Source organism: Cyrtonyx montezumae, unplaced genomic scaffold (genome assembly GCF_038088225.1).
Source record: "Cyrtonyx montezumae isolate F1298 unplaced genomic scaffold, pur_monq_1.0 scaffold_12, whole genome shotgun sequence".
Lineage (NCBI taxonomy): Eukaryota > Metazoa > Chordata > Aves > Galliformes > Odontophoridae > Cyrtonyx > Cyrtonyx montezumae.
The window spans coordinates 17,857,851-17,878,907 of NW_027071848.1; the positions used below are offsets into that span (position 1 = coordinate 17,857,851).

Sequence of the window (21,057 nt, forward strand, 5' to 3'; positions counted from 1 at the left end):
GTGTTATTACAGCTCTCACCAGCAAGCTCACACTGTAAAACGTGCTTCTTTAAATCAGCTTCTGCAAAACCCAAACAACGCAGCCCCAGCAGGGCGAGGGATGATCTGAGGTCACTGTAAGGGGGAGGAATGAGGACCAGTGTGCTGTCAGGGATGGAGGAGGAGAGCCTGCTACTGCTCTGTTCTCCCTTGCAGACATTTCCTGTTAAAAGCTGAACAGTACATACCTGGTATGTTGTGTTTGTTCCTGTGAGGAATATGAGTATATGAAGTGCTACGCTGCAGGTGGAAGTGAGACTTTCAGCTGCAGGTTTTCCAGCCTCTTCCCCTGGAACTGCACTCCGAAACTTGGCTGTAGCACAACTCTGTGAGGACACTAAAGTGCCATGGGATCCATATAAAATGACAGTAAGAGGAAGGCAGGCTGTTTTACCTCTGCAGCTAACATGAGATGTTTTAAGCTAACCTGGATTTTTCTATTCAGTCCAAAGAACAGTTCAGATCCTCAGGGTGTTTTGTTTTGTTTTGTTTTGTTTTCCCTGGAATTTTTTTAATACTGTATACAATTTTTTTAATACAGGAAGAAAACACTTTGAGACAAATCATTGTAACAGTCCTTGTCCTTCTTTTTTCTCATTAGACAGGCTTTAAATCTGAAACAAACACAAAGGGGAAACTACAAGCGTTAGCTTTTTCTGCTTCAACAAATATGTAGTCTTTCTTCTACATCTACTTACTTATTCAAAGCCTTTCAGTCTCATATATCACAGGATGTACAGAGTCCCTAGAGAGAATTAGACTGCTCTTATTCTACAGAATCCATCATATTTCCAGATTTGCTCACTTTGTCTCAAACAGTATATGCACGGGTGTGTCATTACTTGTCAAGGACATGACTAGTTGTGGGAGTCAGGGGGAAGGCAGGAGAAAGCTCGAGGTGGCTATCTGTGTCTGTGAGTGCCAGAAAGCACTTCCTCAGGGTTTTTGAATGTGCAAAGTGCTTTTTTTAACTTATAAATTATGCCTGACAACAGCTGGTATCCAGATGAATGCAGCCAGCCCCATTGAATCGTTCATGACGTCCACAACATTCTGGGATCTGGTTTGGAATAAATACTCAATGCGTAATTTATTAGAATCAGTCTGAAGTGTGAAAGCAAATTGAAGCTCATCCCACTGTACCAACTTTTGAAGACTCAGAAAGGTACAGGCAAATACCTAGGCTGGTTCTGCAGCAGCTCTTAAGGAGATGGCTCAGATGGTGGCTGCTTGGCCCTGGGCACTGGCTGGGGGTAGACCAGCAGCTTTCTGTGTCTGCTATTTCCAAGAGATTGTCGGGTGATTTAAATTTAGTTTCTAGGACATTTTGTTTTTGCTCCTCCTGTTTGGTTTGAAGTGGTTTGTGTTAATTAGGAAATGTAAATACCTTGCCAGAACTGTGCATTTGGAGCAGAAGTAAATGCTGTAATCACACTGGTAGGAAATACTAGCAAGTATTCATGTACAAAATTACCTTCTGGCCTGAAATATATATTTCTTTATGCAAGAATAGCTTTTAAAGGAGAGGAAACCAGGAAATGTATATGGGCACCTAACATAGCACTATGGGAACTGCTGTTCCCCATTTCCAACCTGTGGGCTGTAATAGTGAGAGTTTCAGTAAAGTTTATTGCAGATTATAACATCAAACAGAATTTGAACAGTGCACACATTCAAGAAACACACACTTGTGGTGCTTTGTTTCCTGTTATAGTTGTATGCGATGTATTTTCTATTGTTTTCATTGTATACACTAAACCTTTTCACTTTTCAGATAAAGTGTGATGGTCAGGGTATTATTTTATTTTTTTTTTCTATTCATTCAGAACCATCGTAATGACTAAACTGTGACTTGTTTCCTGAGTCACAGTGGAGTATCAGACTTTCTTTCTCAGCAGTGTGTGGTGATAGGATGAAGGGAAATGGCCACAAACTGAAGCACAGGAAGTTCTGCACAGATGTGTATGGGAACTTCTTCCCAGTGCAGTGAGGGAGCAGTGGCACAGCTGCACAGAGAGGTGGTGGAGTCTCCTTCTCTGGAGACGTTCCAGACCCGCCTGGACGCCTACCTGTGCAACCTGGGCTAGGGAGCTGCTTTGGCAGGGGGTTGGACTGCATGATCTCTGGAGGTCCCTTCCAACCCCTACAATCCTGTGATTCTGTGAAAAACCTTTGAGTTACTTCTTGGACACTTGGGTAAAGAGCTCATCCTGCACAACTTCCCGCTGTGCTATGCCCTACAATACAGCATTGTGCTGATCATCACGTCAGCACTCTCCTATTTTAAATCTTTGGACAAACTATTTTAAACTTGAATTTCTCTGTCTCTGGGAATTGAGAAAAAGACAAACTATGTCATTTAAAAATTAGTTTTCTGCACAGGGCTGGCCCATCCCGTAAGGTCTCCCTGCAGGTGCTGAGTTCAGCGAGGCAGTAGCAGTTTGCTCCTGGGAACTGTCCTTTCTTTCCCATTCTGCAATTCCTAAATCCCTCCTTGCTTAGGAGCTGCTGTCAGGATTGTTTTGCTCAGGGGGGAGAACTCAAAAAATCTTGTGAACTGATGGAGGCAGTTATCCTCACTTCCCCACTTTGTTATCAGTCTTTTTCTCCTGTCTTTGCCAGGATAATTGGTATCTTTGTTTGCAACCTATTTCTAGCTCACTCTGCTAATCCCTCCCATGCAAGAGTCCCTGATGGGCACTGGCTGTGATGCACAGACCTCATGGTGCCCTGTACAGAGTAGTGGAACCCTCCGGGCTTCTCTGCTGCTTTCCTCTGCTTTCTTTCAACTGAGCTCTAATTGGGGAATTGCTGTTCCTTGCTTTGTGATTAAGGTTAAGATCCTGAACTGATTCCCCAGGTGTTCCTCATTCAGAACTTCTCAAAAGCAGTTATGTCTATGCCCTTTGTTTCCACTGAAAGCGTGAGGAAAATGTGCATTATCTTCCATGCTTGTGCTTGCCATTTGACAAAGAAAAATTGATGGATGAGCTTGAGGTATGGCCCATTTGTGTGTTGTATTTTTATTCTGAAATCCGCTACAAAAACAAGGCCTTATTGCCTTGAAAAGTTAGTGCTCAAATCTGTAACCTTGCAAACTATATCTCACAAAACAAGCTGTGCTTTTGGCTTGCACTTCCCACTTCATGTTGCTTTTCGCTCAGTCCTTAGTAATGAAATGGTGCCATAAACTTGTTTTATGTCCTGCTCTGTAGAAAAGTGCAGTGTAGCAGGTGGTAGGCACGGGAAGCTTATACCCTCCGTCACGTCACTGTGGAAAGTGTTCATCACAAATGAGAATCATGACCTCAACGTCTCAAATTTACAGCCAGCAGGGAAGGTGGAGATGGACCAAAGCACTGATGTGAAGAAGGGTTCTTCATCTGCTGGTGATGACCGATGGAGCAATTTGCCTAGGAATAGGAGGAGAGGCTGTTAGACTTCAGGTGCCATCCTCCAGCAAACGCAGCTGGACACGAGGCCTGTGTACGTGCCTCCGTGCTCTGCAGCTGCACTTCCCAAGCAAGTGCTGAGACAGAGCTAGGAAATAGGAACCACGGCTTGTGGAGTGTGGCAGATGCTGTGTCTGCAGCTCTGCTCACAGGGCCTGACACAGGTAAAAGTGGCAGGGTGACCCTCAGTCCCAGGGAAGCCTGCTGCTGCTGTTGTTACCAGTGGTGGCTTTGGTGAGGGGGGAAGCTAGTCATCTACTAAATGTCCCTGGAATGTATGATCCCCATATGTAATTATCACTTTTCTCCACTGTTGAAACAGCTAGAGCACATTTCTGTAGAGCAAAATGGAAGACAGTGTTAGGGTCTGGAGCACAAGTCTGATGAGGAGCAGCTGAGGGAACTGCAATTGTTTAGTATGAAGAGGAAGAGGCTCAGGGAAGATCTCATTACTCTCTATAGCTGCCTGAAAAGAGGTTGTAACAAGGTGAGGATTGGCCTTTTCTCCCAGGTAGCAGCCATAGGACAAGAGGGCATGGCCTCAAGTTGCACCATGGGAAGTTCCAGTTGGATGTTAGGAAAAATAACTTCTTAGAAAGAGTGGTGATGCATTAGAACAGACTGGCAGGGAGGTGGTGGTATTCCTGTCCTTGAAGGTGGTCAAGAAATTTGGATATGTGGCACAGAGGAACATGGGTTAGCAGGTTTGGTGGTGATGGGCTGATGGTTGGACTAGGTGGTATTAGAGATCTTTTCCAACATTGTGATTCTATGACAGAATTCTCTGTGCAATTGCAAGCAGAATTATTAAATTGATTTCTTTCTGCTTTTTTTTTTTGAAATAGGCTTAAAGAAAGAAACACAAAAGGATCAGGATGCTAATAGACCAGCTATCTCCTCCCCTAAGAAATCAGCAGTGCCTGCCACCAAGCTCCACTCACCAGGTATTTATGAACCCAAAAACAATTTCAGGGAAGATTTCAACTCGTCGGCTTTGCATCTCTAGTTAATGCACTGAAATCTGAGACCTACTATTGTTATGTGAAGATTGATGGTGTCCAAGGCTCATTAAGCTGGTGCTGAGTACAGCAAGCTTTTTCATACTGGTGCATGAGCTGAATAGCTTTATGTATCCTTTGTTACTGCACTGCAATCATCTTTTTTTCAAAACAAAGAGTTGTTGTTATTACATGTTTAAGGGCTTTGGAACATTCTTTTATCATTATAATTTTCTTGTATAAAAAGAACAGATTCAGTGAAATAAAGGACACCTCAAACAATTACCTGGAGAGATACTGTATTACTTGCAGTCTACTGACACAGTTGTACAGAAGCAGTACATTTCCTGTATTATTTCTAGGCATGATTAGAAAACAGTTCATCTATAGAAAGTCTTCAAACTGTTAATTTGCCCCTGAATGTTAGATACAAACATGTAATGGTATTTCTAAAGAATGCCATTGTTGATGTACTAAAATACAGAAAACTTATTTCTGTTTAGTGTGCCTTAAGACATGTATAGGGGACCTAAATGCTTCTGTAAGTCTGGACTTTTGACTAACATACTTCTGAAATAAGTGGGCCTGGCCCCACTAGTTTTGTTGTGTTTGCCATTTCTGATCTGTTACCTCATTTTTCAGACTGTGGTTAAATAATTTAAATATCATCTCTGCGGTGATACAATAGTTGAGTTAATAGATATGGAGGGTAGAACTCCTTGCTTCCTCAGTTGACAGTATATTATAAGACATATGAAGGAGTTCTTCAGCTCCTGTAACTTGCATCGAGGATCTCTTCATTTTTACTAAATTTAATGTCAGTTGCTCTCCTTTCTGAACAACAAAATCGAGAAGGTTAAATTTAATCTTTACAGGCACCAACAGGAATCACAGTCCTTCTTCAGATGCTTGGGTAGAAAGATGGATTTAATACTGTCCTCTGAAACATGTAATTTCCAGGCTGTTTGAAGCTGGTGAGGTCATCGAGAGAAATCCAAAGAGAAATTTGCTGCAGAGAGTACCAGGCCAGCAGCCCACCAATGTTTATAACAGTGGGAGTCCAGTTTAAGAACCATGACTGATGGTGGTTGTGGCAGCATGGTACAACAGAGCTGGTTTGCTTCCACCAGAAATAGAAAGTAAAATGGTGTATTTGCTCGGTTCTAAGGGAGCTGACATTTCTGTTGGTGACTTAATGATTTTCAAGGTTTAAGATCGGATATATCCAATTTATGATGACTCAAACCTTCAAATGAAACCTTCATTCTCCCAGGAGGTTGAGTACCTGTCCTCTCTCTGTCAGATTCATTTAGGATTTCCTAGGTTTGGTTATTTGAAATTATGACAAAATTGTTTATCAATATAAGGACCAAATAAGAAATAAAACTCATCTTTTTTCTTTAGAGTGGCCATGAGCATTCTTTGAAATAACAGCAATAACAAAGAAATAAAGAAAGATAATCTTTTTACCTACTCAGTAATTTTGCAATTTAACCAAAGCAGCCATTAAACAGAACAAGGAGTGAGTACAGCAGTGGCCAAGGGGCAGCACACCACCTTTCCCCCACCAGGGTCACCAACGTAATGCCATGCAGCATTTACATTTTGTGTCACAGTTTCTGCAGGTAACCCCAGCCCAGCTTCATGTAGCCATGAAACAGGCTCTAATATCTTTGAATGCCATTTCTGAATTGTTTTCCCTCTCTTCCTGATCCTTCTGTGTGCATTTCTTGATTTTCACTGCTGCTTTTTGGCTCTCATACAAACCCTCTTACATAAGGATTGAATATGAATATTTTTTTTAGCTTTGGATCCAGTCTTCAGAATTAGAATCAGTCCTCCTAAAGACTAACAAGAATGTTTTGAAACACAATCTTGTGTTTCAATCCATTTTATCTATTATACAGTACCATTCTTGAGGTCTGTGCATGGCTATGAGTGTGCCTGCAGGACTGTGTCATCTATTTCTGACTTGTGTCACTCTCTACACTGCTTATTATCAGAACTCTCAAATCTGTGGCCTCACTTCTCTTTCCAAAATGTTGGAAGTTGAGCAGTCAAGAGGCAAACGAATGGCATGCCCCATGTAAATCCCCATGGACTGTGTGATAATTGTGGGCACATTCTATGGCAGCTTAGCTCAAACACTCAGGTAAATAAAGCAGACCTGGGAGCTTTGAGGCAGATCAAAGGGGTTCCATAGTTTTAGTGATCAATATATCTGATCCCTTGGTGCCCCCATCAGCACAAAGGGCATCCAGGATCAGGGCCAGCATCATTAATATATACCCTGTTTTGTTTGGAACAGCACAAGAACAAGCTGCTTTTCAGACCTAAGTAAACTGAGAGATTCAGATTTTTACCTAAGGAAAATGTCAGTTTAATTTACAAGGACAGCTTATAATGCTGACAAGGACGACATAGAGATGTGTACTTCAAATAATCTACTGAACAGGAATGCTGGAAATATGAAAGATAAAAACAATGGTCTTTATCCCATTGTTGTGTTGCTGTTGCAATTAAATTTGGACTGATTTCAGGGGCTTCCTGCTATACTTCTCTGTATGGTCTATGTTACAGCATCACCATGCTTCCTAGAAGTCCAGAGAGTTTTATAATAGAAAGATAGTTATTTGTGGCTTCTACAAATAGCTTTTTTGTGAAAATGCCAGTGGCCTTGTTAAGAGTCCCTTTAAATGAAAGAAAGAATCTGTAGGAAAGCATCCATTCTTGGGGAGGGAAAAAAAAAAAAAGAGGTAATCATTTTGCTGGTTCTTAATGCCAGGAATCTCTCACTGACATATCCTGTTGTATTATTTGGATCTTGCAACATGGTGAACTTAGTGGTGACATGAAACTTAATATTCCTCTTTGCAAATGTAAGTCGTGGACACAGATTTTTAAAGCCTGTTTTGAGCTACAGCTCTTTGCATCAGCACAAGATACTGAGGCCCAAGGGAGTATCTCTGTTGGTGCTGGCTCCCTGTACCCTAGCTTGGAGGAAGGATGTAGTTGAGCAGACTGGGAGACAGGCTCTCAGTGGCTTCATGTAAGCTGTGGGTAGATCTGAAAGGGAAGGAGGAGTGCACAGCGGGGGCTTTGCTCGGGCAAAGAATTTTTCTGTTTTTTAGGAAAGAGAGTAGAATCCATGGCAGAAGACTGTCCCCTGCTACATTCATTGCTGAAGGCTAGTTGAAGATACTGTTTCTGTATTATTTTTCAGGGATTGTATACATAAAACTACAAGACACCTTTATCCAGGTCCTTGAATAACTGACCCTTCCTGTTAACACAGAATTGTTCAGCTTTCACCTGTTTTTAGGCCAGTGCCCACCATCTGTAGTAACATACAGAAGCAAGGTGCCTGACTCCTTTCTCCAAGAAAGAGCTAAAAAGCATTAGCTGCTGAGAAGCTGAGAGCAGCAAGAAGGTTCAGTGTGCTGGACAGAGGTGCTTGTTGTCCAGCTGACCATGACAGTTTTCAGAGATTTCTTAGAAAGCTCAGAAGATAAGGATGAAACACATTTGCCCAGTCCCCACCAGAGCACTGCCACTTTTGCTTCATCTTCAGAACCTCCAAAGAAGTTGAAAATTGTCTCTAGCTGGATATGAACTTAGGATTCATTTCATTTATTTATTTCTTGAAAGTCATCAGACATCAGTATGTGCACTACCAGAGCCTTTTATGTTATAGGGCCGATTCTTAAAGGTTTTAGATACTCATAAGGATTACGTCTGTATGTGTAAAGCAACTGACCTAATGATCTTCTCTCTTATGTAGGACATCCCAAGCAAAGGTCTGCCACCCCAAGAAACGTATGCTCCCCCAAACCAGGAGAGAGTCGAGATGCTGAAAAGCAGTTCATCCAGAAGCTGAAGGAAAAGTGTGATGAGCAGTCCCGGCAATTAAGCAATATTCGAGATGAGCTTAAGAGGACCAGCTGTGGCTTTGATGTCCTTGCTATAACAACACAGCACTTTTTCAGGCAGGTAAGCACAATGGATACAGTTTACCATTGGATAGATACTTTGCTTTTTTACACCATTCACTTGCCCAAATTTATTCCATAGTCATTGAAATAACAGATACTATGAGAAAGAGAGTATAAATGGATACGGTGTATTTGAGAATCAAAGTTCAGAAACTTTGAAGAGAAATAAATGTAACAAAATCCTTTGTCACAAATGTGAAATACTTTTTGGAAATTCTTAGGGGTGAAGCTGGTACAGAAAGTCCCAGTCCTTGATTTGCAGACGGAGTGGAATCTGTAGCTGAGATATTCACAAAAAAAGTGGAAAACACTCAATACATTTAGACAACCAAAGGTGATGGATGAAAGAAAAGATTTCCTTTCTCACAACACTCATCTGCTGCTCCCCTTCACCACAGTTCAGGAAGAATGGTCACTGTTACAAAGGTGCAGTTCCTGAAGAGCGAAGATAACATTAACTCAGTATTTCTGAAAGTACGTTAGCAGGTATAGAGAGTATCACTGTCAGTAACTGGAGAAGCTTATTTAGTCACTGTATCTGAGACAAAATGAGTGAAAGATTGAGGGAGTTGGGATTGTTAGCCTGGGGAAGAGAAGGCTCTGGGAGACCTCACTGTGATCTTCCAACACTTGAAAGTAGCTTACAAGCAGATGGAGGTCTGAATTTTTATGCAGGTAGATAGTGACAGGACAACGTGGAATGGATATTAACTGAAAGAGAAGAGGTTTAGGTTAGATGTTAAATGGAAATTCTTCACTCAGGACTGGACCAGGCTACTCAGAGAAGCTGTGAACACCCCATCCCTGGAGCTGTTCCAGGCCAGGCTGGATGAGGTCCTGGGCACTCCGGTCTAGTGCTTGGTAACCCTGCTCACTGCAAGGGGATTTGAACTAGAGAATCTTTGAGGTTCCTTCCAACCCAAGCTATTCTATGATTCTGTGGCTTGTAGGTATTGCTTCACTCAGCCTAGCTGGGCTCTGAATCCTAATCTGGCTCACCTGATGCCCACTTATTTGGTATGTCTCAGATAAAACTGTCCCAGCTACTTTGTAAGATGATCACTGACAGTAGAACCCAAGGTTTCAGTAATATCCTTGATTGCTTGTTTGTCTGCTTTTGGAAAAGATGAGTAAGTTTGCAATATTATATAGGGGAAAGAAAAACAAAAAAACTGAATTCATCTCCAGTCTTTACAGATTCTGAAATACTTTATTCCGTTATTTTTGGAATATTAGTGCAAAAGGTTACCTTTGAACTAATACTGTGGTTCACACTTTTCCCTAAATACAAGCTGATCTTGCTCGGGGAAGCTTGTCTGAACTGAATTTTTTTGAAGCACTGTTTTAAATAACTTCCCAAGGGACTTTTCCCCTTTATTTTTCTTTTGTCTTGACATTTCTGGGCCTGATGGGCATTTTGTGGTGCCTTGTTGTTTTTTTTTTAGCTGACTGTGGAGTGTCCTTGATTAAAGCAGAAGGAAACAAAAAAAAAAGGGCACATCAGTGTCTGCTTTGTCTATGTGTCGGCCACTGGGGAGAGATTTTTCGTCTCGTGCATCATTCACAATTGCTGAAAGAAGTCTGAAAGTTCGGCCATATCTCCTTGGTGTCCTCTGGATATGTTTTAAATGAGAACAGCTACTGTATCAGTTTTGAGATGGCTCTCATCCTGTTGGTGTGTGTTCGATCTGTCCTGAGAATACCTCCTAAACTGAATGTGGTAGGGGACTTAATTTAATAGAGTCCTCTCCAAGTTGTATCTGAGCATAGCTGTGCCTCCTTTTCCCAGACAAAGACACTCCAGCCTCTCACGGTAGTGAGCTGCACAGTCAACATGAGCACAGTAGTTGTTATCCTTCAGGCACTCACGTGGTTGCTTTTTTTGTGAATTGGAGGCATGTGGTCACTTCCAGAAGGCTATCTGCAGAACCAGAGATCCAAATTAATTATTGATAGACTTGCCTGTATCCATTGTGAGCTGCAGTGATGCCAAAAGCCTGGTATTTCATGCTTGAAGATCTACATGTATTAGGGCTATCTGAGACTGCTCATGTAATTACATAATTGTGCAGTTTATTGCCTTGCAACATAGACTCAGACTTCCAAGTTTTTTGAGTGGCACTTGAAAATATGATCTCGAGACATTTCTGAGACAGCATTATTGTCTAAAAGCTTGAGCTAAATTGTCAGGGTAGCTTGGAAAAAAGAAATTTCTTCATACTTTTCTCATTGTAAAAATAATAAAAATTGTATGTATTTGTTTCTGAGAAGCCTGCAGCAGAATGAGGTCTGAGTGAGACTGCAGTTTGCTGAGGGAATTATACACGCTCAAAAATTAGGGGGGTGTTATTCCAGAGAAGTTGCCACAAAGGCCAGAAGCATCCTGGCTTGCTTTCTCCTACATGAGAGGCAGGGTGGGCTGTGCAGCCACTCTGCCTTTCAGAGGAGGATGTATCTTCTGGCACAGAAGGCAGTCAGTGACTGCAGAGCCTAGGCAGCTGACAGACCATCCCCAGCCTGTAAAGGGCCCCAGAAGTGGGAGGAATCTCCTCTGCAGAATTAAAAGAGGAAGAAAAGCTAGTGCAAAATTTGTGGAGATCGTTACCCAATGGAGCCCTGGGGCATCATGTTGTCAGCACAGGCCATATGCTGGTCTGAAAGTGCTTAGCAAGGAAGAGAAAAAGGACATAGAGATCAGAATAGATAGAAAGGGCTATGTGTGTAGCTGTTTGTGCTTTAATGGGTCACTTCACTGGTGGTCAGAGAAGCAAGATAGTGTGTTAGGCCACATTCTGATTTATTACTGTACACGTCAGCTTAGCCACACAAGCACAGTCACACTTGCAGAAGTGGCAAGTTGGCATCATGTATCATCATTCTGTCTGAGCAAAGCCCAGGTCTATTTGTGTTTTACCATCCTGGTATATATCTTAATGACACTGGCTGATCATGAGCCAGCAGTGTGCCTAGGTGGACAAAAAGACCAAGAGCATCCTGGCTTGTATTGGAAATAGTGTGAGCAGAAGGTCCAGGGAGGTGATTGTCCCTCTGTACTCAGCAGTGGTACAGCGGCCACACCTCGAGTACTGTGTTCAGTTTTGGGCTTCTCACCACAAGAAAGACATTGAGGCCCTGAAGTGTGTCCAGAGAAAGGACAACAAAGCTGTGAGGGATCCAGAGCACAAGTCTGATGGGGTGCAACTGCGGGAGCTGGGATTGTTCAGTCTGGAGAAGAGAAGGCTCAGGGGAGACCTCATCACTCTCTACAGCTGCCTGGAAGGAGGTTGTGGTAAGGTGGGAGTTGGCCTCTTCTCCCAGGTAACAGCAGTAGGATGAGAGGAAATGGCCTTAAGTTGCACTAGGGGAAGTTCAGGTCGGATATTATGAAGAAGTTGTGAGTCATTGGCACAGACTGCCCAGGGAGGTGGGTGAGTCACTGTCCCTGGAGGTGCTCAGTGGCTGTGGAGATGTGGCATTGAGGGACATGGTTACTGAGCACGGTGGGGATGAGCTGACAGTTGGACTGAATGGTCTTAGAGATCTTTTCCAGCTGTAATGATTCAATGATACTTTAAGTCTGATTTGCCCAAGTTATAACTCAGCTCTGATAAGTAAACAGAGGTCCCAATCCTGCTTTGGTGCTTGCTAGCTTCCTGGGGCTAGGAATAGCCACCCATATCCTGACCTGAATACCTGTTTCTCTCCATTCACTACATCTGACCTTACTGGTCCCACTGCAGCCCCCAGATGTCTGCAAAGTCTCACAGACATGTTTGACTGTGGGAGAAAGTGAAGAGTGTATGATATACAGCAGTACTTCATACAGATTGATTAAACATCATCTAAACCAGTTTGCTATCCTGGGGCAAAGCCTGGGCAATTAAAGCCAATGACAATTCACAATGGACCAAAAATTAAAAAAAAAAGTCAGAAGTTCTGACATAGTCATTTAGAGAGCTGTGGGAAGTAATGGTTGCAGTGCCTGTGGACAACTGTTTTTAACGTTAGTTAATTAGTTCAGGCTCAGAAATGTACACGACTCCTGTTGACTTTGAGGATTACCTCAAACTTATTCTGGAGTACATTGAGTTTCGCTGTGACAGTTACTGATAGAAACGGAGGTGATAGCATGCAGACTTCTCAGAGAAGGTATCACCAGCTGCCCCTCTAGCGTGAATCTCTCCTGACCTACTCTGGCTTGTTAAGCACGATAATAATGATGATCCTGACCCAGCTTCAGCCCGGTTCAAACTGCGTGACCAGCAGCTGTCCCTCTTGGAAATGGTAACAGTGCCATCTATAGGAGAGTAGCCCGAAGTGACAACATTGCACTGTGTTACAGCAGTGACTGTGCAAAAGCTGCTGGGGACAGAGAGAAGAGCCAGGAGCTTCCCTGCACATTCTCCCTTCTATTTTGCAGAGGACAGGCCAGGCAGACCATGCTGTTCTGGAGCAGTGCAGGATACATACGAAAATATACAATAGCCTGAGATTTGCTGCCAGCTTCACTACAAGGCTGCAGGTGACATTACTGGTCCATCCCCAGCTCCATCTGCCCCAGGACACCTGTATTTACTAGTGAAAACCAGTGATGGGATAGCAGCTGTCTTATATTAATGAACCCTTCGAGAATGAGGTGATGGAAGAGAGTGCTCTGCATCGTGTGGTTTTGTGTTCAGTCAGTTATTGCCATCAGGACTCATCTGGAGCAGCCACAAAGTGCTCCAAAGCACCAGAGGAGATGCAGGGCTGTGCCAAGCAGCACCTGCTCTGTGGCACAGTTGTTCTCTGATAATGTAAAGGGAGCAGAAGCTATAGGAGGAAGCAAATATCTCTGCCCATTTCACACATATGGTGTTCCCTGAGCATACCTTTTTATTCCTTCCCCACTGTGCGGTCTCCAGTGACCAATTGCTGATTGAAGATAATTAGCCCTTGATTAACACAATTTATATAGATAGATAGAGACCAGAAGGCTGTGCTGCCATTCTTCAAGACCTGGACAGGCTGTAGAGTTGGACTGTAGAGGGAGGAACCCGATGAGGTTTAACAAGGGCAATTGTAAAGTCTTGCACCTGGGGAGGAATAACCACATGCACTGGAACAGGCTGGGGGGTGGCCTGCTGAAGAGGAGCTCTGCAGAGTAGGACCTGAGTGATCTATTGGACCATAGGCTGGCCATGAGCCAGAAATGTGTCCCTGTGGCCAAGAAGGCCAATGGCATCCTGGGGTGCATTAAAAAGAGCATGGCCAGCAAGTCGAGGGAGGTGATCCTCCCACTCTACTCAACCCTGTTCAGGCCATGTCTGGAGTACCGTGTCCAGTTATGGGCTCTCCACTTCAAAAAAGACAGGAATCTTCCAGAAGGAGTGCAGTGGAGGGCCATAAAGATGATAAAGGGCATCTCATCTATGAGGAAAGGCTGAGTAATCTGGGTCTGTTCAGCCCATCTACTTTACCTTATCTTTTCACTGTTCTTAATACCAAATCTTCTGCATTTCTACATGAAATTGGTTTTGAAAATTCTAAATGATGACAAAGCTTCTTTCTAATTCTTCCTCCCAAGTAAACAAAGTGTTTTGTTTGTCTTACAGTAACATGGTTTTGATATCCTTACACAGTCAGGCTGCGTTTAGCCCAAGGGAACTTTTTTTTTTAGGATACAGAATGAAAAGATTGAGTTGTTGTATCTTCTCTCACTTCTTCCAGGAGCCAGAGAAACACTGAGCTTGCTCTATTTGGGAAATCAAGCCAAACCACAATAATGATGAGGGAGAAGTGCCACTTCTCTGAAGTTTATTTTTGGGCTAAATTCTAACATATTTTTCATTTTTTGAGAAAGTGGTGCCCCTGAAAACCAGAAGTGAGTCTTTCTGACAAGTGCTGTCTTTTTACCACTGTGCTGTGATCAGGCACAAAAAGTATGTATTTTTTCCCTAAACTCATTCTCATCAACAGTTGTGCAAATAAACCATTTTCAGCTCAATTTGAAATAAGCACTCAAAACATTAGCCCAAATTACTTTTTTGAAGGCAATGGCAAGAAGTGCCAAGCAGCTTATAACTGGTGAAACAAATTTTGCCTCTAACACAAAGTGGGTTAAGAGTGAGTGCCAAGCATCTGGTAAATGTGAGTTCATTATTTATTTTGTTACTATTTGCAATCTCCGTGTAAACAACTGTCTTCGACAGCCTTGATTTTATGCTGCATTCAGAGGGAAAAAACGGAATGAAGATCAGAAGTGGATGATGGCAACCTCCAAGTGAGTGGTTGCTTTCTGATATACATGAGGAATTCAGTGGGGCAGCAGGAATAACATGAAAAGTGATGGTGAGCAGTAGGTTCCAGTGGTAATACAGCCATTGTTCATGCAGGAGGCAGAGCAAAATGGAAATCTCAGTGTTTTCACACAGTTCTTCAACAAAGAAGTCAATGGAAACGTGTCTCTCTTCTATATCTCATGCATTTAAATCTTTCAGAATCAGCAAAAATTTTGTTTTCTGAGATTCTTAGTTGCTTTTCTGTCTTAACATTGGAGAATCTGTTCCCAGTCAAGGACCCAGTGTGCAAGAAATGATGCTTATGCCATTTGAGGTTACACAGACATCACCAGTCAAAGTACCTGAGCACTTTCCAACCTCTTCTGAGGTTTGGCCTGTGTTTCATACCAGGGAGCTTGGAAGCTCTATTACCTGATCTCTCCTGGCCAGAGGACAATATGTGGATCTTTCTCCTGGCTTGGTCTTAGCACCACAGCCACTCAGCACCACCAGGTATCCACAGGTGCTTGTGCTTACTGGGGTTATCTTTCAGGGAAAAAGCCCTGAATGCATCATTGTCCCTCCAAGGCAATCCAGTAGAAGCCTGATCAGGGTTAGAGCCACTGCTTCCAAATCAGAATGTTCCAAAGGTGGATATTTGGAAAAATTTCATCTCAGGAGGAGTGATGAGGCATTGGAACTGCCCAGGGAGGTGGTGGCACCACCATCCAGGGAAGTGTTCAAGAACCATGGCAGTGTGACACTGAGGGATGTGGTTAGTAAGCATGGTGATGATGGGTTGTCAGTTGGACTTGGTGATTATTCTGTGATTCTATATTGGATTCAAGATGCGTGTATTTTTCCTGTTTCTTCAGAAAAATAAAAAGCAGTATTGAATATTTATTCTAGCATCCAGAGATTTCAGCATCCTTAGATCAGTACTTTGCATCATAAATGTATTAACAACATTTACTTTAAATGTATGAGCATATGTTGTTGATATGGGTACCTGCAGTCTCTCTTTTGTAGGCTCTTCATGGTTGCTGTGCACATGAAGTGGTTAGACCTGTGCCAGTGTCATTGTGGAACTGCTTAAGTGTTTTAAAACCATTTATAATGTCACCAAGTGAAAATTATTGTGAAATGAGTGGGAAGTAGGCATGCTATTCTCTGAATTAATACCTTTCTTGTCTCTTTCCTGTCTCATTTTCAAAATAGCCTGAACAGGAGTTGTATTAGTAGGTGCTTCCAGATAACCTTTCCTGGACAATTGAAGGGAAGTTTTGGAACAGGAGTCCAAGGGAGGTCACAGTTGGCCTAGAGTGGGAAAAAATACCAAGCTCCTCACTCAAAAGCAGCAGAGACCACTGAGTATTTGACACCCATATACGTGCTGGTGTTGACTCTCAGGGTTCCCTCTGGGACCTCCTTGGTCCCTGTCACCTGTGTGGACAAGCTGGGGAGCCAGCAGAGAGGTGACCCTGGAGCTGCAGCCATGCCTGCATAGCATCCAGGAACTGTTATCCTCACATAGGGAACCAGGTATGCACACTAAAAAAAGGGGTTGGGGCAGTACATACATACATCATCATACACTTGTGCATGCATCATCTTTGTGCATTCCTTTCTATCTGGCTATCCTTCTGACAGGACTGCTTCCAGTGGGCACCTTCATCAGCCCTCATGTGCTGCCCCACCTTCTCTACCTTCTCTCTGCTTTCTTTTTAGAACTGCATCAAAAATGCTTTTGTTTGGTGGCTTTACATCATTTCCATGGGGAAGTGGCATGGTCTCATTAATTCAGATATGTCTAACGATGACTTACTTAGGCATCATAATAATAATGGTGGTAATGATCAGTGATAGTCAAATTAGGGAGCGTTACTGTTTCTGCAGCCTACTAAGAGGGATGATTTAATATCTGTAACAAAGATCTTGCAATGCTAAATGGCCATCAAACCATCGATGTGCCAGCTTTTTGATTGCAGAAATAGGAACTTAATTGCAAATGTAGCAACAAGCAATCAATTGCCTTGATTTGTTTTTAGCCATCACAGTTTATCATAGATTCTTGTAGGGAAAGTCCTGCCTTAGTTATTTTATCTCCTACAGCAAGGTCACCCATTTAGTAGTTGAAAGGAAGGCAATGTATGTAATATTTCTGGGTTTTAGTAAGGCTTTGATGCCATCTTTCACAGCATCCTTCTGGACAGACTGTCCAGCTGTGAGATAAACAGGTTCGTGTTATGCTGAGAGATGAACTGGCTGCAGCTCAAAGGGCTGCAGTGAATGGGGATGCATCTGGCTGGAAGCTGTTCCCCAGGCTCAGTTCCAGAACCATTTGTGTTCAACGTCTTCATCAGTGATCTGGATGCAGGAGTTGAATGTATCTGCAGCAAGTTCACTGACTTGGGAGGTGCTGCCAACTCCTTTGAGGGATGAGCGACCTTGCAGAGGGATCTGGATATACTGGAGCATTGTGCAATAGTCAACAGCATGAAGTTCAACACAGGAAAGTGCTGGGCACTGCTTCTGGGATGGATAATATCAGACAGAGGCACAGACTGGAGCCGAGTGGCCAGGAGCAGCTCAGCAGAGAGCTGAGACAGCAGCTTAGCACGAGCCAGCAGTGTGACCTGGCAGACAAGGAGCAAACTGCATTTTGGGTAGAATTAAGCACAGCACAGCAAGCTGCTCAGAAGAGACTCAGGGGAGACCTCATTGCACTCTACAGCTTCCTGAAGGGAGGTTGTGAGGAGGGGTTTGGCCTCTTCTCCCAGGCAACAAACAGAAACCAAGGAAATGGCCACAAGTATTTTTTCCCTTAACCCAATGTACTGCACAGCCTGGCACATGGGATGTTCTCATAAAGTTCCATATATTTACTGATATTCTTGCCTTCACCTTTTGCTAGATGGTATTTTTAAAAACAAACATACTATAGAGGAACGTAACGTAGTCAAAGCAGTGGCTGAACACATGACAGTGATTCATTTTAAAATAAACATGGAACAATTGAATATATGCCTTATATTTGTGTAGATACTATGCATATGTTTATAATGTTTGAAGTTCTTTCCCGTAGTCTTGGGATGTTTTCTGTTGCACGTAAGACAGAGTTTCACCTATCCTTGTTAAAGTGAAGTACTGGAAGTTGCTAGGTTTTAGGAGCATTAAAATATACTCTGTCTTTTCTTCCCTTTCCCCAAAGTTATTTTTAAATGTTATTTGCAGAAAGACTTCAGAAGATTATTTACTGTTTTTCCTCTCCACTGCATAAGTTACAGTCTTGGACAGATTTAATTCACTGTCTTTCCAAAATTACAGCTGCAGTCCCAGGAGGTGAGAGTGTAAATATCATAAGTCTTCTTCCATAGATCCATCAGCAGACACATTTTGAGCTGCTGCACAGCAGGGACTTTGCAGCAGTATGGTGGATGTTTCCCTGTCACGGAAAAGTCCTGGCAGATGTGAGGTTGCTCCAATGCGAAGCAAGGTTTGAAAATAGAGGAAGAGCGTGAAGTACAGTTCCCACCTTTTAGCTCTTCACTATTGCATGTCATATCTCAAAAAGATTTTGTATCAAAGTGGTGTCAGAAGAGGAGTGCTTTATTAGCAAAGCTCTGATTTGATCTTTAATTTTGCAGGTTCATATCCCTGTTGCTTCCCACGTAGATTGCGGTTACATCTTAGCAGGCAGGTAGCCACAGGTTTGACTAGCAGACTGCAAGTGTGCTGCTCATGATCATACAAAACCAGAGTGTTCACATTCTCATTGATCCCTTTTTGGTGAGTGACAAAGCAAAGCAGGGCTGGAGTTCTCTTGAATAATGAATCTGAGTTGTGTAAAACCAACCCATAGGCTTTATCCCTTCACCCCGTCGTCCTGTGAGTGGCTCACTGCAGGGAGAGCCTGACTCAGGGAAGGCAGTGAGGGTTGGACTCGATGATCTCTAGAGGTCCCTTCCAACCCCTACGATTCTGTGGTTTGTTATTTGGACCACATGGTAGTATGGAGTGATCTGGGCCACTTAAATGAAGCATGTCATAATATAACCAGGAGTCAGTGAACAAATGCAAACACAGAAGGCAGGTCATGCCACGGAACTGTGGGTTGGGTGTCAGCTGGAAAGCTATAACTCCATGAGTAATTAGAGTTTCTGGTGTCAGTGCAAAACAATCTGATCTCCTACTGTGAGTTTGTGTTAAGAAAAAGAGTGAAGGCCTTTGATTAAGGAGAGACAGTGAATAGAAGTTAAGAGGATGATGTCACATGCACGTACAGCACTGGGGAAACTGATACTGGAATATAACATTCAACATCAGTGCCCACAGTTCTTCAGAAAACAATTGAAACAGAAGAGCAATAGGGAGCTGTGAGGGCTGGAAAAACCCTTTGCTGTGAGAGACTGCAGAGCATAACAGATTTTGTTGGGAAAAAAGACAAAGTGGCTGAATCCAGTGCAGAAGAATCTCCGTAAGAAGGTCCTGCTGTCCAGAAGGCTCTGCCTTCAGCAGTGTAAGATGCAGAACCCAGTGGCTGGAAGCAGAAGCTTTGCACCTTCAACATGTGAGGAAGGGACACAGTGTTGGTGGCAGAGGTGATTGGGTATTGGAACAAACCACTCTGAGACCTAGAAGCAGCTCCACACCTTTATGTTTGCAGTTTGTTGCCAGAAGCCTTCATCAGATACAACTGCTGAATGGTAATCATGTAAAATACAGTGTCCTGAGATGAGAAGATTATATTGTTTGATTGAATCAACTTTTTGTCCCTGAATTCTATGGAGATCTGTTCCATATTATATGTTCCATATCTGTTTATTGACCCTTATTTTAAGGTCAGAAACCTTGTTCAGATATTTATTAGAAGATCTGCATGCAGGACAGCTGTTCTGATGCAGGGCTTCATGTTCCTGCACCTTCTTCTGAAGTTTGTGAGAATAATCACTGCTGAATGCAGGATCTGAATTAGATGGGCCACTGCTACAAGGCATAGATGCATGGTAGTTACTATATTAAAAAAACTCTGACTTTATTTTAGCTATTCTTTCAATGGAAAATATGTCCTCTTGATATTTGAGATTTAGATTGGATGGAAGGAAGTTTTTTACAACAAGAGCAGTGAGGCACTGCCACAGGTTGCCCAGAGAGGTGGTGGATGCTCTGTCCTTGGAGGCACTCAAGGTCAGGCTGTACAGGGCTCTGAGCACCTGATTGAGCTGTAGGTGTCCCTGTTCGTTGCAGAGGGGTTGCACCTTTAGGAGTCCCTTCAAACTCAAATAATTCTGTGATTCTATGATTCTTTCTGTGTGCTTACAGCCATCCTGAAGTGTATAGCTATGCTTTTGGATCAGATGCTCTAAACAGCCCATTTCTCACCTTGCCTTCAGGTCTGAGCTCCCTGGTTCCAGATGTGAACTCTATAATCTCAGCTTCAGTCTCCTGGAATTCCCTCCCTTTCTCTCACCCCTGAGATCTGATTCAAATGCTGCTTCATGCAGCCCCATCTCATATATAACAGAAAACATTTCACAGAATCTTAGAATCACAAAGGTTTTGAGCTGGAAGGGACCCTTAAAGGTCATCTAGTCCATCTCCCTTCCAAGGTCAGAGACAAATGTGGCCAGATTAGGTTGCTCAGAAGGTGTTGTCTTTTTTAGTAATGATGTAAGGAATGATTATTATGATTTTGTCTTGAAAATAACTTAAGTACACAGATGCTAGAAACAGAGAAAATAGTATAAATTATGCATTTAAACAATGAACTCCAAAAATGATCTGAGTAATGTTTTCTTTGGATAAAAGAAGTCCCAAGTCCTCATCTGAGATACCAGATTCTTCTTATTAAGAGCTCCCTGGTAGTAGAAAGCCCTGTCCCTGCAAAGCTGTTGGAATTTTTGCTGCTGCCATTGCTGTCGCTGGTATCAGCACTCATCCCTTGCTCTGCTCAGCCTCACAGTGCAGCAGCTTCATGTTCTCATTGGCTTTGGGCCAGGATAGCTCAGTGGTGGTAGAAAGGAGATTCCCAGTTTGTTGGTAAAAGAAGGGAACGTTTCTCTGAGAAACCAATGTAAGAAAATGGCCATCTGCTTCCAGATACTCAGAGGTTTGGAATTTAGACATAGCCCTGGGGGTTGTATATTCCTGGGCAGAGGGCAGGTGAGGAGTTCAATGAAAATATGCATTTGTTTTCATTCCTTGGGATCTTGGTGGATGAATGACGTTTCATACAACGAAAAGATGAATTCCTTGACAGCAAGAGCTGGCTGGTTTGGAGTCTGTAGCAAATGCTCACTTTGCACCACTCCGGACA

General features: G+C 42.9%; 1 protein-coding gene across 1 annotated transcript in view; it reads left to right on the forward strand.

Annotated features, from left to right (window-relative positions):
• MTUS2 (microtubule associated scaffold protein 2) overlaps positions 1-21,057 on the forward strand; it is a 140,408-nt gene that overhangs the window by 93,448 nt on the left and 25,903 nt on the right. The window contains exons 5-6 of the mRNA XM_065730147.1: positions 4,337-4,435; positions 8,271-8,479. Of these exons, the coding sequence (XP_065586219.1) occupies positions 4,337-4,435; positions 8,271-8,479 (308 nt within the window). The remainder of the gene's footprint in view (positions 1-4,336; positions 4,436-8,270; positions 8,480-21,057) is intronic.